Source organism: Mustela lutreola, chromosome X, assembly GCF_030435805.1.
Source record: "Mustela lutreola isolate mMusLut2 chromosome X, mMusLut2.pri, whole genome shotgun sequence".
In the NCBI taxonomy this organism is placed as follows: domain Eukaryota; kingdom Metazoa; phylum Chordata; class Mammalia; order Carnivora; family Mustelidae; genus Mustela; species Mustela lutreola.
Genome location: NC_081308.1, coordinates 103,249,526 through 103,275,397, shown reverse-complemented (window position 1 = coordinate 103,275,397; position 25,872 = coordinate 103,249,526). Strand labels below are relative to the sequence as shown.

Below are 25,872 nucleotides of genomic sequence, written 5' to 3'. Positions count from 1 at the left end.
TCAGATCTGGTGAATAAGGCTGTGTTCCCTCTCTCCATCTCTGCATAATTTTATACACTCTGGTCACATCCCTTCCCAGCCTTCATCTTTCTAGACTAAAGAGTCTGCGTTTGTTTAATCTGTCTTCATATGGCAGCCCCCTCTCCCCTCCCCCATCCCCTTGATTATAGAGTGGCCCTTCTCTGGATCATCTCCAGCTCCATTATGTCATTCTGGAAGCACTAAGACCAAACCTGCACAAATGTGTGTGTGTGTGTGTGTGTGTGTGTGTGTGCCCCCGCGCGTGCGCTCGTTCGTGTGTGTGTGTGTGTGTGTGTGTGTATTCATCAGCTCTGAACCTCTGACTCTGCCCCCTACCCCAATTATAAATCCTAGAACAGGACGCTTGCCCAAGACCTTCTCTCCAAACTACAGAGAAGGCCGATTGGCCCCAGGCTGTAGCCTCCCTCTCTCTCTCTGCGCAGCCCTGAGCCCCAAGGGGCTAAAACGGCTCCATGTCTGGCTTGGGAGGCTGGGAGGTGGATAACTAGGATGGGGGGGCCGAGGGGGGAGGGAGGGGGGGTCTTGCGCAAGCGCACGCCGCTGCTCGGACCGCCAATGCTGCTGCCTCCCGGAGCAGAGGGAGGCAGAAGAGGAGGGAGGGAGAAGAGGGGAAGGGCGGGGGAGGCGGCACTTGGGCTGCAGCTCGCAACCAGAGGCAGTCTCTCTCAGCTCTCGGAGGGACGGGGAGCGGCAGCCGCGGAGTAGGATGCTCTGCGGGGCGCCCTGAGCCGGGGGCGCGTGAAGCAGCTTCGGGGGCCGGGGCCACAGGGCAGCTTTCACCATGCATCAGTCCCTGACTCAGCAGCGGTCCAGCGACGTGTCCCTGCCCGATTCCATGGGTAAGTCCAGCCGCCCTTCCTAGGGGCGGCGGCAGCTAGGGGTGAGTGCACTGCCTTCTGGACTATGAGCGCCGGGCCGCCCCGGGAGCCGGGAAGCGGGGCTAGGTAGGGGTCCGCGCACCCCAGCGTCTGGGTCGCCTACCAGAGCCCCAGGGGAGCGGCCCGGCGGGGGGCGGGGGCGACGCGCGGAGATGCGAGCGCCAAGCTTGCGTCGGAGTATCCCTGCCCCGGAGTGCGGGTGTGTGCGTGTTTGTGTGCGTGTGCCGACAGACTTGCAGCCAGTGGTAAATTCCAGCTGTCTGGGAATCAAAACACTTCCCTGCAACCTGCGCCTTCGCTTTCCATCCGACGCTCCCTCTTTGCAAAGTCCCTGTCACTTCTAAGAGCTCACGACTAACGACATTAGAAGAAGCAGAGTCCTTGCCCCCTCCCAGTTCTGTCGAAGGTGCCCAGAAATTCAGAGCTGCAGTGGTGGGGGGGGGCGGACTTGCACCTCGCTGAAGGGGGGGGGGGTTTGCGCAACCCTGGGGGATGGGAGGGGGTGGGGGGAGATGAAAGGAGGGGGGCTGGCGGGAGGGGAATTCCTAAGGAATCACTCAAGACAGCCCAGCCCTGCCATCTGCAGCAGCAGGATCAACATTCCTTGAATTTGATTCCTATTCTGCTCCAAATGCATGGAATAAAAATGCGTGAGTGTGGAAAAAAAGGGGGGGGGACGAGTGAGAGCGCGAGAAAGAAAGAGCCAGAGCGAGCCCGCGCATCTTCTGAAGTCGCGCTTTCTCTCTCGGGGTGGAATGGAGGGGGAGGGGGGACCCACTAGCCTGATTTGGCTCAACACTTTTCCTCATCACATCTGGGGACAGCTACCTCTGGGCATCAACTTGGCTGCCCCTCGAAGCTGCTTTTTGGTAGTTAGAGACAAAACACAAACCCAGTCCCCCTCAGCTGTTAGGCACCTTCCCAAACCCTATGATTTCACTGGGCGGAGAAATTAATTTGGAGCCCGGGAGAGCGGGAGGGGATTGTCAAACCATGATCCCACCTAATCTTAAAATTCGCCTCGGACACACTCTAACCAAATCGGATTATCTCTTGCCAACATACTTTACATTCTGCAAATTTCCTCCGTCCAGAATTCCTGCTATCCAATCTGCTTAGGTCTCCGATGAATTTGCGGGAACATCTCAAGAGGAGGGGGCGGGAGGAGGGTTGAACCCCCTATGTGAGCTCCCTATTGCCTGCGTAAGACTGGATCTCAACAGAATTCGTTCACCGGAGGGGCCCCAGAAAGTGTCATCTCTCCGGTGGTGGGAAGATCCGTATATTCAACGCTTTTGCATATTCAGCATAAGAATTTTTTTATAACTATTATTATTTTTAAGGTCTAGTTATTTGCAACGTGCTCCAAATGAGGCCAAGGACTTGGGTCCGAATCCAGAACCCAGCAGTACCAGATTCTCTCCAGCTGTCTAACACAAGCTGGCACACACACACACACACACACGCACACACACTCACTCACTCACACAAACACACACGCACGCGCGCGCACACAGGAACACGGAATGCACTCCTCACCTTGGCCAGCTGTGGCGCCAGCGCAGCTCCTGGCTCCCCGACGCCAGACTGTTGCGCCGGGGAAGGTGGGTGGGGGTGGGGGGAGAGTGCGAGCGCCCGCGGCGCGCAATCCCGCGGCGGGCCACAACCACCTGCAAAGCGGGCCTCCAGCGCTGGGCCGTCTGCCTGTAGGGGAGCGGACGGGTTAGGGGTCCAGGGCTTTAAATGTGGCTGCTTGACACACGGCTCTGTGGGTTGGGGGAGCAAGACGAAGAGAGTTCTTTCTTGGGTTCCTAGGGGCCCTGGGCTAGTCTTGCGTTTTCTCGAAAAGTCTACGCAACAAGAAGCTGAGTGGGCTTCGCCCAGCCCAGACTCGATACTGCGGGAGGAGGATCATAGTGCCCTTACAGACGCGCGAGGCTGCTCCACGCCTCCCGCTTTGTAAAGTCCGCAGACCGAGGGCACTAGCAAATTCCTGAGTCGAGTGGTAACCCTGGGTTTCCACAGTTTGGACAGGGGAGTCTCCCCGGAGTTCCCTGGCTCGGGGCCCGCACAACCCAGGCCTGAATCAGCGTCTAGGCTGTTTAGGAGCGACTCCCACTTAGCTCTGGCAACGCCACCTTCCCTTGCATGGCGGGGGAGGAGAAGTGGAGGTGGGGGTTAGGGTTTCAGCCCCCAAGGGACGGCATTTCTGAGGGGATTCCCCCCTACAGGCAAGACACAACCGCAGCCCAAACAATAACATTTAAAACACACAGACACAGACTGCACCAGGGTGCCTGCACACTACGTTAGCTGGCTGCCTGGGGATGAGCAGTTAGTACAAGGCTGGGAGCAGAGGGGCACTTGGCAATATGAAGATGGTCATTTGAACAGCGCCCCTACATCCCCCTCCCAGCAACCCCCGCCTCCCTTTTTGCAACACCGCCCCCAGGCTCTGAGGCACCTCTGCTACAGCGGGGCCCTCTTTTCCTCCCAATAACAATTCATCAGCGGCCTTGGACGCCTCTGGTTAAAGAACTGCAAGAGGGGGGAGGGGCGGGGGCGGTGCGGGATATCAGCACCTTTAAGGAAATGTTTGGGAGATTGGCAGAGTCTTGAGGCTCTTGTGTGGGCAGCCACCTGTTTCCAGCTGCTTGAGGCTGGGACTTCCCAGGACCCTCCTTGTGTGGCAAAGCTGACTCAGGTAAGCAAAGCCTAATTGGTTCAAAAGAGGAGCCCCCCAAATTAGCCAGTCATCAACAACATAGTGTACAGGACAGGCTACTGGGCCCTTGTCCTGGCTGCACTCTGATAGCCATTATACCCTATAATCAAGGGGGTAATCAAGAACACGCACAAGGTAAAACATGAGTAAGCAGAGACAGTCATCCCACCTTCTGGCAGCCCACACCTTCCTTCTTGTCAGCTACATCATCCTGGAGCTGGATTTATCATACGGGCTGTGTACCAGACCCACAATTACAACGGTGATCGTAGCGGTTACAGTTAACATGTGTACTGAGCAAAGTATATAGGGACTCTGGAACATGAAATAAGGAGCGATTATAATACAGTAGGCTTGGGAAGAAAAACTTTTGGAGGAGGTGAGTTTTGAGCAGGTTTTAGAGGAAGGGAGGGACTCACATTCAAAGACTGCAGTGCGGGTGGGGACTCTGACCAAGGGGGGGGGGGACCAGGCTGTATCTGGAAGGGTGGAGACAGCAAATAATTGGGTGCTTCTAGAGCGTCGCGGGGAATCTGGGGTGGGGGTGGGGCACTGCAGAGAGGGAGGGCTGCAGTAGCTCTGCAGGGAGGCTGCTGGGGGCAGAGGGGGGCAGGCGGGGGGGCAGGCGATGCCAGTGACGGGATTTCAGACTCTCCCACTGCTGTTGGTTGCAGGGGTGGCTGTTGTCCTTTAAACAGAAATGTCCTGGGCGCCAAGTAGGCAGGCCAGTTGAGAGACACTGGGGGTGTGTGGTACCAGGTGACCAGAAGCCTTTTAGTTCTGGGGACCCCGTCAGGTGTGCCCTATTTTAAAAAATCATCTCTACGAACACAGCTTATATTTATTCATACAACCCCCACCGTCTTTTTGATTAGAAGGGAAACAATTCTGATATGTTGCCTCTTGTTTATTCAACAAGTATTGACTGCTCGCTAGGTATCAAACACTGCGATAGGCACCCTTTTCAAGTACCTCCAGCTTTGTTTAAGCACCTTACCGTATCGGCTAGAGGTTTTTGGTGGGTTGACTAACTAGACAAAATCAGAATCAGATGTTCCTGCGTTCACGGGAACATCTAAGGCAGGCCCCAAATTGTGCCCTAATAATAGGGCTCCCTTCTAAAACGAAACAACCACCAGGAAAATGTCCTAAACAGACACAACGAGCTACCTTCTAGAAGCCTGAGCCACACGTTCAGAGAACAGGTGTGTCTTATTCTAAGTAGATGTGACTTTTAAGTCGAATTGACACTAAAGGTAAATGGAGAGGTGATTCTTCACTTTTTAAAAGCATTCGGCCCCCTCTCCAGGATTCCTTATGATGGTCAGCTCCCCAGGTGCCACTAGAAATAATTTTATCTTACACAATTACACTCCTTCTAGTGACTTGGGGGAGGGTGCGAAGGAGACAGGGAAAAGCTGTTCAACCTAGTGATGAGAGAGTTTTCTTAGGAATTTTCAAAGCAAATCCCATCCGGAGGCAAGGCCCCTGTCAATCTGTAGGATCTTTGCCCGAGTTTCTCAACTGACTGGATGTTCAATTCAAGTTCTAAAGCAGGGGGGGAAAAATAGATTTTCAAATGACACCATGTGGTTTGCTGAGTCACTTTTCTGACCTGGCTCCTGTGCTTTTAAGAGCTAGAGTGATATTTGCAAAGGAGACCCAAGAGCTGTGAATAGGATTTAAAGCCACTTGGCAGGGAAAGAGCAGGTGAGTGATACTGGAAAATATTAGAAAGACCATACACACGCTCCCCCGCCCCCCTTTAGTCTCTAAAGTTGTGTGTTTTCCGTGTGAGGTGTTGAGACACTTTTGGTGTCACAGAGATACCCTTGTTGTCTCCAGATGTTCCCTCACTGTCTTTTGTTCATTTGAGGCAGGGGAGCACTAAGATGGGGTGAGAGACAGAGGAGAAGGCAGGTGGAATGCGGAGGCGATGTTGATAGGTTTAGGTTAGAGCCCTCTGCGAAACCAACTCGCAGATTCACCGAGAAGCACCCATCATCAAACAGACTCGGAGCCCCTGGTTTAGACATTCATTTAGCCCGCCCCCCTCCCCGCAGATGCCGACAAAGGATAACTAAGCTTCAGGTGAACAGGAAATAAATCTTGGGTCCCCCTTCCCCTGCCCCACCCCTCCAGACCGCCTCTCCCAGCCCTGCTCCCAGCGTTTCGACCAGTCAGCTTGCCATTTGCATCCCAAACAGCCATCTTTCACCAAGGGCCCTGATGTCACAGGTGTCACTAGTGGTCCTTTATGGAGGCTGGACTCAGGCCCCACTGGAGGGGAGCCTCATCTCCCATCTCTCCCCACCTCTGCTCCCAGGTCGAGGTCTGGCTCTTTATAGTCTGTGGGTACCTATAACTGCTCCGGCTAACGTCTACATTTCAATGTGAAATAGTCTCAGAACGGGATCGCATTAGAAATGACCCTGATGAGTCATGTCCCTCACTTTCCAGGCTGACGTCAGGGGAGACCGCCAACCCCTCCCACCTCCCTTGGAGCCCTCGGCAGGGCCCCGCACTGGGGAAGACAAGATGGATGGTGGCTGAAACCCAGGGTTGGCACTCCTGGCACTCTGCGTCCACACCAGGAGGGCAGAGCGGCTGTGGGCTGTGCGGGCTGGGCCACAGCCCTTCCCTCCCCCACCTGGCCTGGGTCTCGCTCGCTGTCTCGCCTCCCTCCCCCTTTCTTCTTCCCCTCTCCCCTCCCTCCCAATGGTGCAGTCTGGGCGGCTTCAAAGGCGGCTGCTGCCTCGAGGCTGCAGTGAGGCCTTTCAGAATGACGAGGTCCTGGGAGCAGATTCTAGTGGCCTCTTTAGGCCCATAAATGCCACTCAAGCTGCCTGGGTGGGCAACCCCATCATAAGGCTCCCCGCTGCTTCATCCTTCTCGCTAGAGAACTGGACTCTCCCACCACCACCAACCCCCCCTTTGCTTCTGTTTACAGAACTCCTAGGTGGGAACTCATGCCTGGTACTTCCCGCTGTGAGTCCCTTTTCCCAAGCCACAGAAATGCAGGCAGAGTGTGGGGCGGTGCTCGATTCCTTTTTTTTTTTTTTTAATTAAATTCAAAAGTGAGTCTAGATACCATTTTTCTATCTGACTTAATAAGCCTGTTTTCAAAAAAAAATATTGGTTTGCGCTATCGTGTCTGATAAGCACTGAGTGGAACGGGTTTCTTGTCATTTATATTTATGTCACCCTCACATAAGCCTAAATGTGTATAAGTTATAATCTTCCCCATCTACCTCCCCTGATACATATCTTTGTGGACTAATGGCCTCCAAACACTTACTTTATTACACACATTTATTATGTGACAGATCTTGCCAACACACCATTTTAAAGTTTATACATGAGGTGGCAAATGTCAGAAATAAATGAAAAAAAAAATCCCAGTACCTGGCTTGGTTGTGATATTTACACTGAAAATGAAATTTCCTATCTCCAGCTTATGAAAAAACCCTCCTTGGTCGCATATTGGCTTTAAGATATTTTCATTTAATATCTCCACACGCACACTTCCCATTTATCATACACCTCACAATTTAGCCTAAAAAAACACTCTACTAAGTAGGTATGACACATCTTTTACAGAATGCTGAAAGCCCCCAAATTTGTTTTTGTTTCATTTCTATGGAACTGGTAACATTTCTTCTGTTGTTCATTTTCCAAATGGAAATATGGTTGTTGTTGTTGTTTTTTTTAAATTATAAACGTGGCACGTGACCATGGCAAAAAACCTGAAATGCCATCCTTTCCCAGTCATTCCTCTCCCCAGAGATAACCCCAGCGACCAGCTGAAGTAGGAAAGGAAGACCTTCCTAATGATTTTTCCTTTAAGTCCATTCCTTCTCTGGCCGAAATGAGCAATTTTAGCTTCTCTGTGTGCTTTCAGGAGCCTTCAATCGAAGGAAACGAAACTCCATCTACGTCACCGTGACCTTGCTCATTGTGTCCGTGTTAATTCTCACGGTGGGCCTTGCCGCCACCACCAGGACCCAGAATGTGACCGTCGGAGGTTATTACCCGGGAGTTATTGTAAGTATAAAAGGCATAGGTAGGTCTTAGTGGCTTTCTGGCTCATCTTTCAGGTTCTACTCTGACGGTTTTCAATTCTGCTTGAGTTTCTAGTGTTTGCTCAGTTTTTCCTCCTTGAGGTTTCCCTATATGTGTTTAGAGAGGCAACTCTGGGCCCATTAAGAAGAGCACTAGAGGGGCACCTGGGTGGCTCAGTGGGTTAAAGCCTCTGCCTTCGGCTCAGGTCATGATCCCAGGGTCCTAGGATCGGGCTCTCTGCTCGGCAGGGAGCCTGCTTCCACCTCTCTCTCTCTCTCTCTGCCTGCCTCTCTGCCTACTTGTGATCGCTGCCTCTCAAATAAATAAATAAAATCTTAAAAAAAAAAAAAAAGAGCACTAGACTGAGAATCAGAAGAATTGGGGCTCTGTCCAGAATAGTGGTTGATCCCAAGCAAGGCACCTCATTCCTTAGGACCTTGGTTTTCCGGTCTAGGAGAGGTTACTAACTAGCAGTGTTAACCTTAGCCTAAGGTCCTTTTCTCCGGGGCTCCCCGGATCTTCCTAAAATCTTAGGACAGCTTGGTGCTCTGTGACTGACAGCACTGGTCTCCAAAGTACTCCTACACTGCTATCAGAAAAGATATGTGGAATATTTACTTCTAAAATGTATGTATTTATTCATTTGTAAGTTTTAGGCATGTTCCTAAAACATACAAAAATGGAAATCCAAAGATTAGATTAAAAACAATTTTTTTTTAAGATTTTATTTATTTATTTGTCAGAGAAAGAGTGAATGAGAGCGAGCACAGGCAGACAGAGTGGAAGGAAGAGTCAGAGGGAGAAGCAGGCTCCCTGCGGAGCAAGGAGCCTGATGTGGGACTCGATCCCAGGACGCTGGGATCATGACCTGAGCCGAAGGCAGCCGCTTAACGAACTGAGCCACCCAGGCGTCCCAGATTAAAAACAATTTTTAATACCTTCATACTAACACTAAAATTTCAAAGGATGAACGTGAAGGATAGTGACTATAAATCCTTATTTGAAATACCCTACTAGATGATTTTGAATGTTTTGGGCCTACATATCAGATATGACTAGATTATCATTGGCATTAGTTAAAGATTTTTTTGTTAATTTGAGTAGAGTTGACACACCATGTTGCGTTACTTTCAGGCATACAGCATAGTGATTCAACATTTCTAGACATTATGCTGCTGCTCTCACCACAAGTGTCGCTGCCATCTGTCCCCGTATAAGGTGGCATCCTTGTTTTTTAACGTCAGTCCCACAATGTGGCTGACAAAAAGCTCATCCTGAAAGAAGTGTCAGCTCTGCCATTTTCTTGTGGCTTGCTTCTGCTTACATTATTAGGGTCATCTTTAATTTGTGCTTTCTTAGCAGGAGCCTTTCCAAAACACTTGCCCATTTTGTAGGGACTGGTTTAGTTAAAACTAGATCACACGATCCGAGTACACATTAAATGCTCCACCATCAACAACAACTGGTCGCTGCTAGGATCTTGCTTTCCTCCTGGCAAGGTAGCCCACCTTGGCATCTCACAAGGGTTGGGTGGGGGAGGGGTGCCAGTGACAGTGTTTCTTGAAAATTTGCAAGGCTTAATTTCTTTTTTACCATTTTAGATAAACAATAAATGGGAAACGAGAGTTCAGGTAGTTTCTTCCATAGATCAGTGGACTGCTTTATTCATCCATCTCCGGGGCGCACGCAATCCGCTCTGGAAACCCCTGGACTCTTAATATACAAAAACCTCATTTTATGCCAGATTGTCATGTTGTGTACTTTAAACATAGTCACTTTCATTTTCCATTTATACCTCAATAAATCTGGGGAAAAGAAAAGAAAAACAAAAACAAACATGAACGTCGTTCAGATCAGCACATACTGCTTGTTGAACCCAAAAGCCTAACTCTAGAGGTTGGGTCATATTTCACTAGCAATCGTATGACTTCCCAATTATAATTTTCAATTAATTGTAGAGAGCGGGAAGGAAGTTTAGAACAATTTTTTTTTTTAAAGTACAGCAAAGAGGTCAGATGTATTTGTGTTGTTGGGTTTTTTTCTTTTTTCTTTTCCTTTTTATTTTTTTGGAGAGGTGGGGTTGGAGAGGGAAGTCAAGGGAGAGGAAAGGATTAAAGATGGATGCCTTTGACAAGCCTGCACTGTGAGTGACCAAGCCTGACGCGGGTTGCCTAGGCCATGGGTTCCACAGTCAGCCTCCTCAATTGCCCAGGTTAGCCAGACTCGGGCTGGGCCTCCCACCTCCCAGGAGCTGAAGGCTGCCCAGTAAGTTCCTTCCCCACTCTTGGCCCTTGGGCCGGCAGGGCTCCCCCCCCCCCCCCCCCCCCGGCCAACGGCAGGTGTCCCGCAGACACCATTCAGTGCCCTCTGTTAAACATGTGATATGAGAACTCACCCAGTCCACTTCCTGTGGTGAGGCAAGAAAGCCAGTTGTCAGCAGAATTGGGTTTTATTTTTAAACACAAGCAGGGGGGTGGGCGGTGAGGAGGAAAGGGGAGGTAAGATTGCACTTTGGTGGCTTGGAAAGGCAATTTATATAGGGTCTGTATGACTTTGCGTGCCTCAGGTAGCTGCGCTTTGTAGAATATTTCTGATGGAGGAGCAAATGCTCGGGCCAAGATTCATGGGTGAGGAAAAGGTGCTTTCTGTGTCGTTTAAGAGTAGGAACTCCTATTCTAGAATGGTGACTGTGAACCTTCTTTGTAGAATATGGGCCCATGGGTGGCTAGGTTAGAGTACATTAACAAAGGAAGGAGGACGAGTGATTGTTGTGATTGTTGTTATTCGGGTACCTGATGTTCAGCTAGCCAGGAAGCTGAAGCAGTGGTGTGTGTGTGTGTGTTTCACTAAAAGCTAACATAGAAATGTTAAGAGAAGAACCATCCCTAAAGGACATTGTGCCCCCACGGTTTAACCTTTAAAAAAGGTGGGAGTTCCTGTAGATTGTTTCTTTTAAAATGGGTTTTAATTATCGAAAATGAATGGGGAAGATTGCAGATTGAAAAACGGAAAAATGCATTTGAGGTCAGATCCCGTGGTAACAAATACAGTAACCACCCAGGCCTGAGAAATCCAGATTTATCCAGAAATGGAGTGCTTTTACTAATCGAATCTTTTGGTTATCAGAGAGGTAGGTACTATATAAACTCTAAGCCAATGGTTTCCCCACCTTTGTGTGCATAAGAATGAGCAGGGGAAGCTGGGGAAAATGCAGACCTCAGCTCCCTGCCCCCTAGAGAATCTGATCCAGGAGGTTCAGGTAGGGGTGGGGAACCTGAATTTCCTTTTGATGAGCTAACTTTTGATTGAGAAAGTAATACACATTGAATCTGCATTTTAATAATAGCCCCAGGAGAACCTAATTTGAGTCAACCGGCAACAACCGGGAGAACTAAAACCTAAGAACTAAAATATGTTCAGCCATAAAACCTGAATGAACGTAGTAGAGTATTTTAAGATTGGTCACTTGAAATATAAATGATTCTTGTATAGAAATGTGAAAAATATCAGGCTACTTGGAACTCTGCTGTTTTGGGGTTAACTATCATCCTAAACTTCCTTTCTGCTCTCTCCAATTAATTTGCTGGTTAAATGTGTTAACAGTACACAAGAATTTAAATTTTTGAAACAGACAAATCAGGGAGCTGTTATTAGATTAAAAGAAGAGTTACCTTACATGCAATCCATTTAAATATTGAGATTTCGGGCATTTTAAAATGTAATTATATTTGCACAGCTTAAACTCAGGTGAAACTTTTCTAGGGCATATATATTTTGCCAAGCGAGATGCCTTTGTACAGTGAGGTGAGTTAAAATCGAGCCTAACCCACTCTCTCTGAGCTAGAATGTGGTACCATCATCCTAAGACACACGTACACACACGCATCTTTAAAGACGTGTGGATCTGTACAAGCTGAACTTTGCTATTTTTTAAAAAAATGAAAACCGATAAAGACAAACTGGCTCATGGTTTTTACTGTCCTCGAATGTTCGAGACGTATTCCATTCCTGAAGAGTTTTCCGTGAGCTTTCTGCAGCGGAGACCTAAAAAAACAGGGGGCTTGGTTGTTGTTGTATAAAGCTGAAAAGGGCCAGAGGGAGAGAGCCTGCTCCTTCTCTGTAACGCTTTAACCTTAGATCCAGGAGAATGAAGCCTTGAAATGTGTTTCCCCAGCAACCCACAAGATGGGGTTGGCCACCTGATTAGCGTGGAAATCCTTTCATTCTTGTACCCTCTCCCCAGCTGTTGTTCGTACTGTTAAGGCCCATACCAGCCTGGGGTTCCTTTCAGGAAAAAATAAAATAAAAAATAAGAGTTTCAGCCCCGTTTCCAAGGTGTGTGTGTGTGTGTGTGTGTGTGTGTGAATTGAAAAATTGTATCAGAGTTACCATGGGAGAGTAGGAGACTGAGACAACAGGCATCATTTGAGGCAATAGCCCAGAAACTTTATTTCGGCAAGTGTGGCTTGAGCTTCACATGTGAGAACCCTTGCTAAATCCAACAAAGTGTAGATTAAAAGAATTGACTGCTAAGGAAATGTACAAAGCTCTGGATAGGGGGATTTTGTGGTTTGTTGTGGACTGGGCAGAAATTTTGTCTACCTCTTGTTAAAAATATTTCTAAAATATAAGATCATTCTAAAAGTTCCTACCTTAGAAGTCCATTTCAAAGATGAGACTCGAATCTGGATTTGCTCAATCAGATATCTAATGCCGGCAAGTTCTGTCATTGGCTCCCTGTTGCCTCCTTACCATTGTCATTCAGGGTTCACTGAAGGTGCCCTTGGCCTGCTCTCCCATTCCCCTTCTTTTGCCAAAATTGTCAGTTCCTGGCCCTGAACACAACTTGGGTTTTTCTGCCTTGTTGCTGTGGTTTTCATTGTTTGCCCTGGTCTGGAATGTTCTCCCTCAGCTCTCTCTCTCTGTTGATCCAGATGTTCTGTTCTATCCCAACTTCAAGACATGGCTGGGACGTTTTTTCAACCCCAGGCGTCCACAGTGGTGTCTACCATCTTTGAACTCCCTACCATAGAGTTCTCCTACTCATGGTTCCAGATAATACCTACATCCCCCTTTATGGCATCTGTTGCACCATATTCTTTGGCTTTATTTATTCAGGTCCATCATCCCTTATCTGAATCCTTGGGCCAAATGTGTTTGAAAATGTAGACTTTTTTTTAATTTGAGAAAGATAAGACAGTGCATATATTATGTTATCTAACATCCCGGTGAGGTCTTAAGAACCCCCCCCCCCCATAAGCAGCTCCTTCATATTTCTCTAATAAACTATGAATTTTTATACTAAGTAGATAAAGATTATAAAATAATCTCGCATCAGTCCAAGGTTTTGCCACCAAGTTAGTTACCAAAAAACAAAACAAAACAATCTTGGTTTTAACAGCTTTGTGGATTTCAGGATTATGGGAAGAAATTGTGGACCAGTTTACTTAATTACAGCTTCTTGACGTTGGGTCTCTTTGATCATGGTATCATAACCCTGCCCCCCAACTTCTGGCCTCCAAATCACAGATCTAGCACAGTGCTAGGCTGCATAGTAGATGTCCAATTAACATGTATTAAATGACTAATCCTTCTGAGCGTCAGAGCTGGGTGTCTGCCGCAATGACTGGGAATCAGCCTAAGTTACAGGGCCCAGTCCAAAAAGAGCCCTTAAATCTGACTTTGATTTCTAATGGTTTGACTTTTTCTTCAATGAGTGGAGGGCAGCCAAAACAAAGCAAATTGGTTATTTATTCAGGTAATGGGGAATCAAGATGGAGGTCCAAAGGTCTGCATTTCCCATGATTCCATGCAGTTCTTAAGGGGTGACCACAGAGCTTTCCTTTCCAAGGCCTCAGGAGAGTAAACAGTTGACTAGAAGCAACTGCCCACTTTCTGGAAGTCCTGTTGATTTGTCCTTTTTAATTTTCAACCCCTCGGCTCTTCCTCAAATAGGACTTTTCACTCCCTCCTTGCAGGGAACTTCTTTCCTGGAGAGGGAGGGGCAGTGATGAAGGGCACTATTCTACTAACACACCACAAATGCAGCACAGTGTGGCTGAAAGAACACCAGCTGTTGGTCAGGGGACCTGTGGACTAGTCCTGGCCCTGTCATTAACTTGCTGTAAGCAGGGATAAGTCCATACAGTTCTCTCGGCCGCCATTTTCCTGTCTATCAAATGGGAATGGCATCAGCTCCGGTAAACTTCCATAGCGTTACTGTGACCAAAATGGAGGACACATGCTTCTTTAAATTCGATGTGTTTCAAATGTACGGTAGTTTTAGCAACACTGGTGAGTTCATCAACCTGCCATCCAGGTGAGTGAGTTCTTCCAGCCATGACTCAAAAGATGTTATAGTTCCCTGCCTGGTGAACTCTACCTATCTTTGACCCCATTTAAAATGCCTCCTCCTTTGTGAAGTCTTAGAACTACCATTTATTTAACATCCTACCTTATGCGACTCACACCTCATACTTCCTTTTTTTTTTAAATAAAGAGAGAGAGAGAGACAGAGATAGCAAGAGAGAGCAGGAGCAGGAAGGAGAGGGAGAAGCAGACTCCCCACTGGGGCTCCATCCCAGGACCCCCTGATCATGACCTGAGCCAAAGGCAGACGCTTAACTGACTGAACCACCCAGGTACCCCCCCCACACACACTTAATTTAAAAAAATTTTTTTAAATTTGGGTATAGTTGACACACAATGTTAAACTAATTTCAGGTGTACAACATAGTGATTCGACTTCTCTGTACATTATGTTCTGCTCACTACGAGTGTCGCTCTCATTTGTCCCCATACAATGCTAGGACAATACCATTGTCTATAGTCCCCACTCTGTGCTTTTCATTCCCATGACTTATTTTTCCATAACTGGGAACCTGTATCTCCCACTCCCCTTCGCTCACCGCCTTCCCCTCTGGCAACCATCCATTTGTGTTCTGTATTTATAGGTCTGATGCTACTTTTTGTTTGCTTGTTCACTCATTTGTTTAGGTTTTTTCAGATTTCACATATAAGTGAAATCATATGGTATTTGTCTTTCTCAGTCTGACTTATTTCACTTAGCATCGTACCCTCTAGGTCCGTGCATGTTGCCACAAATGGCAAGAGCTCATCCTTTTATGGCTGAGCAACATTCCCTTGCATGTATATACACCTTGTCTTCCTTATTTATTTGTCTATCAGTGGACACCTAGGTTACTTCTATATCTTGGCTATTCTAAATCATGCTGCAATAAATGTAGGGGTGCATAGATCTTTTTGAATTAGTATTTTTGTCTTGGAGGGGTAAATACCCAGTAGAAGTCACACTACATATTTTATCTCCTTTCATCTTCCTGGCAGCCCCGTGTGGTAGTTAGTTGTGATTCCCATTGTATAGATGGGGAAACTGACGCGCAGAGTGGGTAGGACTAGTCCAAGGTCACGCAGTTCACGGATAGTGGGGCCAGGGATATAATACAAAATGAATGATCATCTTCTCCTATAGCACTATTTTATCCCTTTCTTGTGGCCTTAACCCACGGTCCGTCTCTCCTTCATTGGACTACCAACTGCTGGAGGGCAGAGGTCATGTCTTATTATCTGACACAAGTATTTAGTGAATATTAAAAAACCAAATGAATCAGAGTGGATTTGAATGGAACGGAGAGAAAGGGAGGGAGCTAGATAAAGTCACTGGCTGACCTGAGACTTCAAGTCCCAGGTGCCTTGTCTTTCCAGTCAATTCCACTAGGCTTCAGCCACCTCTTCTGGCCACTACCATCAGGGAGTTACTTGAGAGCACCTGGAATGTCGGGCGTTTTGCTTCCCATCTGAAGGCCAAGCCTGCTGTTGGGGTTCAGGAGACATTAAGCGAAGCAGCTGCGGATACTGATAAACCACTCAGACTTAACCACTCAGTTCCATGTGAGAAGCTGCCTCCGACCTTCTCTCCATCTTCCCAAGTGGTCCAGAATGGCACAAGCACAGACTAGTCACGGAATTATTCCTGAAAAATAAAAGCTGTGGAATATACTGCAGGCAGGGGAAAGAGCAAACATGAAGCTCTCTTATGAAATTGAGCAAACAATGATAGAATTTTCCAGCTCAAATTAGGTTAGAGCTGCTCAAAAGGTAAATGTCTTCAAAAATAGTAAAAACCACGGGAACAATATGTACTGAGTACTTACTGTGTGCCAAGCACTGTGCTAAGTTCTTGGGATGTATCTTCCTGGTTCATGCTTGCACAAGTCCAATGAGGTAGCCCCTGCTAGAGTCCCCATTTCCCAGATCAGGAAACTGAGGTTGAAGGAGGCCAATCTGTCTGTTCAAAATCCCACAGACAAAGGTGGAAGAGCTGGGGTAGGAACCCAGGCTGGTTCGAGAACCAGGTTTTAATCAGTATACTTTACAACAAGACATTTAAATTACATTTAAAATAAGAGCCAGCGGCGAGGTGGGCGGAGTTTAACTGTTGAGTGTGGATATTCTCAGTAGAGTCTTGGGGGGCGTGGGATATACTCTCGTGCACATCGGCATCTATTTCCCAAGAAGTGTTGCTGGCTGAGTGGCCAAATGAGTCCTTGGAAATTTGTATTCATCCCTTCCGTTCATTCCCTTTCATTCTTGGGTTTCTGAGACCAGCACTCAGTGCCCCCACGTTGCCCCACCCCATTTCCCCCCGCCCTCTGTCCATTAGATTTCCAAGTTCAGCTGTAAGGCATGGGGGGCCTCAGATGGAAATAGATGCCCCTGTGAGCCACGGTAAAGCTGGAAACCTGGCCCATCAGGGAGGCTAAAGAGACCTGTAACTACATCACCGAGCTTGTGTTAAGATTTATTGGTCCGTGCTCACCACTTTTTACTTATTCCATTTTTATCCCTACCTACAGCCATCGGTTAGGGATTGTGTGCAGCTGAGCCTGGCTGACTCAGTCCACTAATGGCAGAAGGGAGAGGAAAGCAGGACCTGCTACAGTGAGCCATCATTCCAGCCACTTAGACAGGGAGATTGTTTTTTTAGGGCTTTACACGGCCATTTCTGTTCACCCTCTAATGAATGCTTTCTGTCCATAAATGAAGCAGAGATGGAAGAAGAGGTGAATAAGTGCTAACATAAATTGCAGTGGGTCAGCCACAAATACAGGCTTTCAAAAAATAGGTTTTTTTTTTTTAAGTCTAGGTTAAGGTGCTTGCTGATTTCTAAAGCACTTCCTGGGTTTGATTAGTGGGCCGGATGCATCAAAAATTGCTATTTCAAATCTTTACTTTGTAATCCATGTATCAGAGTAGATGATCTCTCTCTCTCTCTCTCTCTCTCTCTCTCTATATATATATATATATATATATATATATATATATCAGACTATAAAGTGTGCTTTTCACCATTATATGTCTCTTACTGAGTCTTACAGTCACGCGCTAGGTAATAAATATTGACATTGAAATAGGCAGACTCTGAAAAGCTCTGGTTGACCTTTGCTTTGAGTTTTTGGGCACATGAGTTTCTTCTTAGGTCTGATTCGTTTCTACAAGGAAAGATGGACAAATGGTGGGAGAAATACTCTTATTGAACACGTCGTATCTGTGTAACAGCTGCATGTGTCGTATCAGACCTTGTTCGTTGTCCTGAATCCCATCCATTGCGTGGGCAGGGCAGGCTGATCACCTTCCCATATGTTTGCCATGTTGCCTTGCAGCTCGGCTTTGGATCATTCCTTGGAATCATCGGATCAAACCTTGTTGAGAACAAACGGCAGATGGTAAGTTTTCATCGCTATGGAATCGTACTCTTCATCTGGAAAAGCTCAATATTCATATGAGTAACTAACATGCTTCTTAAGGTTTCCCAGGTCAGGCCACAGAAGAAAATGCCCTTTTGCCTTTTCTCGTCAGCCACCAAGGAACTTACTCTAAAGTGACCCTGTGGTATGGGACTTGTTCCCGTCTTGCCCGACACTCCCTTGGTGCCCTGGTTAGTCTCCTTAGGTGAAAGTTATAGAATATTCTGGATCTTGCCCTTTGCTTTCCTCCTCCCTCTCTGATGCATAAATCTGTGGGAAGTTTTTGCAGAGGATTCCTGCCTTTTAGGATACTACCCTCTAGGAGACTTCAGTTACAACAAATGGGCCCGCCAAAGACAAAACAGCGAGCCAACCGAACGTATTCCCATTACCCAGAGCTGAAACTGAAGTGTGTTGTAAGGTTTGAAGGCAGAATGAGCAGATAATAGGAGGTTCTATGTCCTAATGGGGGCCCACAAGGGCAAGCTGCTGGATTTCCTGGCACTGACCGAATTACAAGCATATTACAGTTGTAGACGCTTGTAAATGAGGATGCCTGGACAGTGGTCAGATGGTGCACTGATTAGGCTCCCCCAGCACAAGCCTCTGTGGCATCTAGACTTTGATAATGGGGTCTATTTAACGGCAAGTTTAATCAGATAATGTAATAGCTCCAGGGAGGAGAACTCCAACCATCTGTTCTCCCCCAGCAACGTGGGGAATTCCCTCAGGGGAGCGCTCCGCGTTCTCTTCTTCCATTTCACCTGGACTCCCCGCCTCTCCCGCCAGTGCCAGTCCTGTTTGCTCTCTGGGCTTACATTATTCAAAATAACGGGGGAGTTTTAATTGCAGGGCTGATCATCGCACAGCTAATAATGCCAATTTCACTACAGCGTTCATCCATTATTTACCAATTCTCTGTAGCGCTGTGAAGTGAGATTGATGGGCAGAGGCTTCTGAACAATCCTGAAGGAGAGAAGTATTTCCTCCCAGCCTGCTGAGAAGGAGAACCTTAGGGTAGCTTTGACTTTGATTTGATTTTGCCCTGGAGAGCAGTTTAATGCCATGCTCTTTTCCCTCAACAAACACCTCGAGGAAGAAAAGGACTGATTCTGTGTCCTTCTGAGGATTGACCCTGGGCAGATGGTGGGTTTAGGGGACACCTATCCCCACCCCCACCGGCCAGCCCTGGAAGCACCTTCCCCCACATCAGCTTCTGCTATCTCCCTTGTATCAGAAGCCAGATTATTAGGGAAATTTGTTATCTGACATCATCAGAGTATAGGGCCGTCTGGTGCAAGCAGACCTTTTTCTTAAAAATTTTCCTAAGTACTACACAGAGTTGATCGGTTCCAGAGACTTCCATCCTTAGGAGACGTCTTCGATATTTAAATCTTAATAAGTTGAATGTGCCTTCCTCAACCACGCAGAAGGCCAGGTGGGGTTGTGTGGGAACTCAGAATCGTCCCCATCTCCATTGCTACCCACAGTGAGGGGTTGAGAGGAATGCTGGCCTGGGGGTTGGTGGGCACCGGGCTCTTCTGTAGACTGGATGGGGACCCTGGGCGCACCACTTCCACTCTTTGAGCCTCCAACCCCACAGTAAATAAAGCAGGGGTTTTGGCTACGAGAATGTCAAAGGTGCAACATCGTTCTGCGTCTGAGGAGGGAGGGACACACAGTCAAATTCCTCCACAGGGAGAGAATATTCCTCCGCAGACAGTATGCTCGGTATCAGCAAAGCTTCCTCTTGATCCGGTGCTCACAGACTCACAGAGTGGATTTCTTAGCTTGCCCCAAAGATGTAAAAAAATGCCTTCAGCGGCCCCTAACCCAGCCTCCCCCGGCTCCCACTCATCCTGAGAGATTGGAAAAAAAGCACCCCCGTGGGGCTACCGGCCACAGTTCACCTTTGGCTAGCTTTCTCTTGGGGGTCCTGTAGTAACCGGGAGCAGCAAGAGTGGAAGGCTAACAGACACCTGTGTTGTGTCCCCCCCCCCCCCCCCCCCCGCAGCTGGTGGCTTCTATCGTCTTTATCAGCTTCGGTGTGATTGCGGCCTTTTGTTGTGCCATCGTCGACGGGGTCTTCGCTGCCAGACACATTGTGAGTACTTTCAGCCCTGGGTCAGAGGAAGCGTGCCATAGAGCAAGACTTCACTGAACGTGTGCAGGGTGTGTGTGCTAAGGGCTGTGCCGGGTCCAGAGGAGGGGGAAAATGGGATCCCTGTCTCAAGTCGCTGAGCGTCAAGCTGAGGATGCCGCTCAACCCCCAGTCATCTAGAGAACTGGGGCGAAGCTGGGGGTATGAACTCTAAGTGCCAGAGCCATTTCTCTTGGACTCCAGTAGCCAGGACAGGCTTCCCTGAATCACCTTTGACATGAAAGTGTGATTTGGAAAGGCAGAGGCAAGGGCACTGAGGCCGGGGAACGGCTTAGAAGGGATGCTGGGGGCAAAGAGGTAGGGAGAAGCGGGAAGGCGTATGAGTTCTGAGCGCCTTGGAGGTTTCAGTAGCAGCAGGAACAGACCCTGAGCACAGAGTCACCTCTTCCCAGATTCCTGAACGTTGCTGTCCCTATAACAGAGGTTGGTGTTTAGTGATGTGACTGTGGTCCAGAGAAAACCCTAGGGCTAGAAGCTTCCACTCAGAGCCCAGTCCTGGAGTTGAGGGCCAAATCCTCAAAGCTATGCCTTGAGAAAGGCCATTTGACTCCTGAAACCCAAATTCGGGCTCTTCTCTGAGGAAGCCTGGGGTACAGGGCATTCCTAGTGGCTCTCCACAGGAGCCCTTGCCCCTCTTTTCGTACTTGCCATTCCACACTATTCCAGACTATTCTGCCTTCTGGCTGACTTCTCCATTGGGCACAATGGGCACAGTGCTTATGACCCATGGTACTTCCAGGGTTTCATATAAATATTATCATTTCTTTTCAAATCAGTAGAAAAGGGATGAGTTTTTAGGTCAAGGAGAAGTTTTCACGTATAAATATATTTGTCTTTATACCAAAGCAGTCATTAGATATAATTAAAATAAAGAAAATAGAATTTTCACTATCTTTTAATGGAGAGAGGGGCCCACAAAAGCAAAAGTGCCTACGTCCCAGGGCAGTCATAGCATAGCCCTGATCGCTCACAAACCAAAATCAAACGCAAGCCACGGCAACTTACTGGGCCCCCATGACAGACACAGATACTCCTGTTCAGAAAATGAAAACATCTCGTGAGCTAGTTGGAAATGTTTTGTTTTCCGAAACAGCCAATTTAGATCAAACCTATATTACCCGAAGCTTCTCTGGATTAATGATATTGGCAAATAGTGCCGGTTGTCCTGAGGCAGTGGCCTGAGTATGGTCGTATGAAGGTATGGCCGTCGTTGGCCAGGATTAGAGGAACTCATGCGGTCAGTGCTGTCCCACAAAGAGTTTCTGAACTGGTGACTCAGGAGGTCATTTCTGGGCAGGGGGCAGAGTCAGGGGTGGGAGAGAGAGGCTCTTGGCCCAGTTTTCTTTTCGGGGTCAAGAATTTAAATGTAGGCCCTGATATCAGACCCAATCCTTCTGATCTTAGCGGAGGGCAGCCATCTTCTTCATCTTTTTCTTCTTAGAAAGAAGAAAAATGACATGTGGGGAACTTGTGACATCCACAAGCCTACCACCTTCACATAACAAGTCTTAGCATTTCTGCATCTTACTCTCTGAGTACACACCTATTCGTTTAGTGAGCTTACAGCCAATCCCAGCGTGGGTGCTATGTTGCATTCAACAGGAGCCATTTTCGTAACAATAATGCCTTGTTTTTGTGGAGCGCATTTAGCTTTTCAGTGTGCCTTCCCATCTATTATCTCATTTGAGACCCACAGCAATCCTGTGAGATATGTAGGGCAGACATTATTATCCCCATTGATAAGAAGTATTCACTCCGAGGCAGTCTCCATGGTAACAGAGGCCTAGTGGCCAAGAAGCCTGTAGTAGATTTTGATGGCATCATGCGCTAAAATGGCTTCCTCCTTTTCCCTCCTCCTCCCACTCCTGATGTGTATTTTTTTAAACAGCTTTATTGGGTCGCCTGGGTGGCTCAGACAGTTAGGCATCTGCCTTCAGCTCAGGTCATGATCCCAGGGTCCTGGGATCGAGCCCCACTCAGCGGGGTGCCTGCTTCTCCTTCTCCCTCTGACTGCTGCTCTTCTTGCTTGTGCTCTCTATCTCCCTGTCAAATAAATAAAATCTTAAAAAAAATAATAAACAGCTTTATCGAGATATAGTTCACATCCCATATAATTTGCTCATTTAAAGTGTACAATTCAACAGGTTTCAGTATCTTCACTGTTACAAGCAAACCATCACCACATCAATTTTAGGTTTTCAACACCCCATAGTCTGGGCTCTCACCTCCCTATGCCCCATTCCCCTCATCCCTACGCAACCACTAGGCTACTGTTTCTTCTCTATAGATTTCCCTACATTAATTAGCCTTTCATATTAATGGAATCATACATATTATGGTCTTTTGTGACCTGACTTCTTTTCACGGAGTGTGATATTCTTGGGGCTCATTGCACTGCGCCATGTGATTCATTTCTCTTTATGGCTGGGTAATATTCCACTGTATGGATATACCACACTTGGTTTGTCCATTCACTGGTGGACATTTAGGTTGTTTCTGACTTGTGGCTTTTACCAATAGTGCTGCTGTAAGCATTCATGTACTGTGTGGTCTCATGTTTTCATTTTCCTTGGGTATATGCCTGGGAATGGAATTGCTGGGTCATAGGGTAACTATGTTTACCCTTTTGAGGACCTACCAGACAGTTTTCCAAAATAGCCACACCATTTTGCATTCCTGCCAGAAGCGTATGTACAAGAGTTCCAATTTCTGCTCATCCTTGCCAACTCTTACTATCTGACTGTTTAATTCTAGCCATCCTGGTGGGAAGGACGTGGTACCTCCTTGTGGTTTTGACTTGCATGTCCTTGATCCTCCTCATGTATTTTTGATCACTGGCCTCCGTCCGAGGCAATGGGGAAAATTCCAGTTATATTTACTGGAAGTTTCCTCTAATGACCGCCTACCTGTCTCTGACTCCAGGCCCTCAGTACTTCCTAGAGTTAGTGGCCTGCAGTAGGGCTTTGGACTCAGAGATTTGGGGTAAGGCTGGATGAACCTTCCTGCTTATGCTGTATCTGTCCTTTGATATCTGCCAGTCCTCACGGACACCTAGGGAGTTTTGAGGAAGAAGGTTTTGATTGACAGATGGTGATATCTATTGGCCAGTTTAATGAAAGGCACTTTTGGACCCTAGCACTGCTTGGGTGGGCTAAAGCCAGCCTTTTCTTTTTCTTTTTCTTTTTTTTTTTTTTTAATAAATAATGTATTTTTTTAAAGATTTTATTTTAAAGTAATCTCTACATCCAACATAGGGCTCGAACTTACAACCCGAGTTCAAGAGTTGCATGCTCTGGCTGCTGTGATGGCCAAGGCGCCCCTAAGCCAGCTTTTTCAGTTGTTGGAGTCCTTCAGTGCCATCTTGCCCTGTTCTTTGGCTTGGGGGGGGGGCGTGTGCATTTCCTCTCAAGACCTACCCTTCTTACACACCCCTCTAAATGTGTCTTGTTCCTTCTCTCTTTCCCGTCTCCTATTTTCCTTCCCTTGCCCTCCCGATAACACGGCCATTAGCCAGCTGGGAAAGTTACTTTACCTTTTTGTGTCACAGTAACCTCCCTCTCAGGCTTCGTCTGAGTGCCAAACGAAACGATGGGTGGGAACCGCCCTGAGGGGGCCTGGCACAGAGTAGCCACTCACTATTGCTCATGAAGCAATTTTCATTTCTGTCTCTTCACTCAGGGATTGGTAGCCCTTCAGATTAAAAAGGTTGCCGAGCCTGAGCTGAGTGACTTTTTCCTACCTCCCAATGGGGGTCCCAGTGCGGCACGTGGGCAACCATCATGTGTGAACGTGTCTGTCTTCATTTAGTTGGTGGCTGAACACTTTCTGCAGAACCGGAAGGTCAGGAGGGCTGTGACCAGCACATCAAGCTTCCCCTTTCTCAAGATAATAAGGGCCTCTGCTACTTCCCAAGCATGGAAAATAAACCTTGCTGTGTACGAGCACGAGAACCTTCATTCCTTTCCAGCCTGACTCCAGCCTAAACCAACGCTGGACAGACAGGAGGGTTCACGTAGAAGCTGCTGATGGAAAGTCCTGGGTCCTCGGTGGGGCTGCAGGCTGGGAGGCTGGGAGGCTGGGAGGCTGGAGGTCCTGGGGTACCAGGAACAGGAGATGGCAAATCATGTGTGGGGAAAAGCAACCGCCAGGGTTATTAAAATTGGTGAGAGAAGTGGGGACAGGAGGGAGGGTGCTTTGGCCAAACTCTACAGGTCACTTTGCAGAAACTGCTTGTCCCATCCTAGCCTGCTTGTGGCCAAAGCCCCCTACCCCTTGGGGGATGTTTAGCATCACCCCAAAAGTGAACAGCATCCCCTGCCTGCAAGTTCCCAGGCAGCGCTGGATCGTGTCTATCTGATCAACCCCAACCCCCATGCCGGAGAGCTCCCTCACCAGGAAGCTGGCCAAGCCAGGAGTCAACTGTCCTTGAGCCCCATGTCAGTCTTCTGGGCTTTCGCGGTATTTTCAGAGGTCACAGTCTTCATCTAATCTGTGTAGTTGAGTGAATGGCTCATAGTTCAGCTGAGTTAGAATCTACAGCAGTCTCAGCAGCTGCTCAGCCCCCTGGGGCTTGCTTCCTGAGCTCAGGTGATAATGAGACCTCATCTTGGGAGCCGGGCTCCCTCCTTTTGGGAATACCATGTTGCAGGAGTGCTGCATCTTGTTCCCTGGGGACTCTGGGCAGGAAGATGGAGACTAGAAATAAAAGAAAACCAGAGAGAAAATTTCAAGGAACTGATTTCTCACTCAATTTCCTAACTTCTCATTAACCAAGTGGCCCGGTGGAAAGCAGTTACGAGAACATTTGTCTCTAATCCTCAGATTCTTGGGCTCCATAGATGAGCCGCTCAGAAACTAACCCAACCCGGTGCCTGCTCGTGTGCGTGTGCATGTGTGCGTGCACGCGCGTGTGCGCATTTTCAGATGTTTTATTACCAGTCAGAGCACTTGCTGCTTTGTTTTCCAAAACCCAAACTCTTTGGTTTGCTGTTTCCCTTTCCAGGATCTGAAACCACTCTACGCTAACCGGTGCCACTATGTCCCCAAGACATCCCAGAAGGAGGCTGAGGAGGTGAGCCCGAATGAGGCTGCGTGCCTTACCTTTTGGGAGGGTCTTCTGTTCTGCTGGAACCCCCCTTTCTTTTACTCCTTTTCACAGGCCTAAGGCTTGCCACTAGGTGTCTGTAGTTGATTTGCTCAGTGGGTCAGAGCACAAGTGCTAATGAGGCCACGGTCATAGGTTGGAGCCTCCTGAGACCTAATCAGATTTACTTTGCTTTGTGGCCACAGGCTGCCCCCGTGACCCCAGCAGGCAGCTTCTCAGTGTGTGGCTTCCATCCCAAGAGGGACAGCTGAGTTCAGGCCCCAAGGCAGGCCCCACCCCCGGCTCTGCAGATGATGGTTTTGTCGCTTGGATTAGGTGGCCAGCTGGAAGAAAAGCAGGAGCCCCACCAAAGCCCAGCGTCTGGACTAGGGAGGCAGAGCCTGAGTGCCACACACAAGACAAGTCAGGAAGCCAAATGAGGGCCATTGAGAAGTCTGAGTCACTTTGCATGGCAACTTCTCCCTTCTTCCATGCCTCACGCAGAACCAGAGGCAGTGGGCAGTGAGGGGAAGCTCAGCTCCAGGTCATTTTCAGAAAGTGACCCAACCCACTGCCTGCTCAGAGAACACATAATAATTGCCCCCCAACCCAGAGAGCCCTCAAACATGAAACTGCCATTCGACATAAAGTACTGTCTGAATGGAGCCCAAGGAATGGTGCCCTCCTCCCAAGGCACCAGGGCAAATACTTCTCTTATGGCAATGCCTTTTACCTGCTCCTCCCCGGCCCTTGCCCCTGCCATTGCAAATTCACCGTTTTTTCTAACTATCCTCGGGTTCGAAGGGAGGAGTAGAAAGGCGCGTGTGCTGACAGCTTACCAAAAAGGCAGTGAGCATTTACATGAAGGACCAGATATTTAAAAAAAAAAAAAAAAAAAAAAAAAAAAGTGTCCGCTTACAAGCACTTCATTGTATCCGTATGGGGAAGGGAGTCTGGAAAGGTTCTTGAAAGATGGTAAATGGAAAAACTGATCTTTTAAATTGTTTGCAAACTCGAGATGTGTAAAAATGTCATTGATGTTCTCTCGATTTCGTGCTGATTGCTTTCTTATGTTAACTTGGTGACTGTGAAAATATTAATAATGACTTCCATAGGTTTGCTTGTAACCCTGCTCCCCCTAATCCTATTTTTCC

General features: G+C 47.9%; 1 protein-coding gene across 2 annotated transcripts in view; it reads left to right on the top strand.

Annotated features, from left to right (window-relative positions):
• The first annotated feature begins 643 nt into the window (after nucleotides 1-643).
• Nucleotides 644-25,872, top strand: part of TMEM255A (transmembrane protein 255A) — a 49,535-nt gene continuing 24,306 nt past the window's right edge. Inside the window, exons 1-5 of one of the 2 annotated variants that reach the window (XM_059158215.1) lie at nucleotides 644-881; nucleotides 7,547-7,689; nucleotides 17,391-17,453; nucleotides 19,489-19,578; nucleotides 24,638-24,706. In XM_059158215.1, the coding sequence (XP_059014198.1) occupies nucleotides 824-881; nucleotides 7,547-7,689; nucleotides 17,391-17,453; nucleotides 19,489-19,578; nucleotides 24,638-24,706 (423 nt within the window). In that variant the 5' untranslated portion in view covers nucleotides 644-823. The remainder of the gene's footprint in view (nucleotides 882-7,546; nucleotides 7,690-17,390; nucleotides 17,454-19,488; nucleotides 19,579-24,637; nucleotides 24,707-25,872) is intronic. The other variant, XM_059158216.1, reaches the window with a different exon arrangement.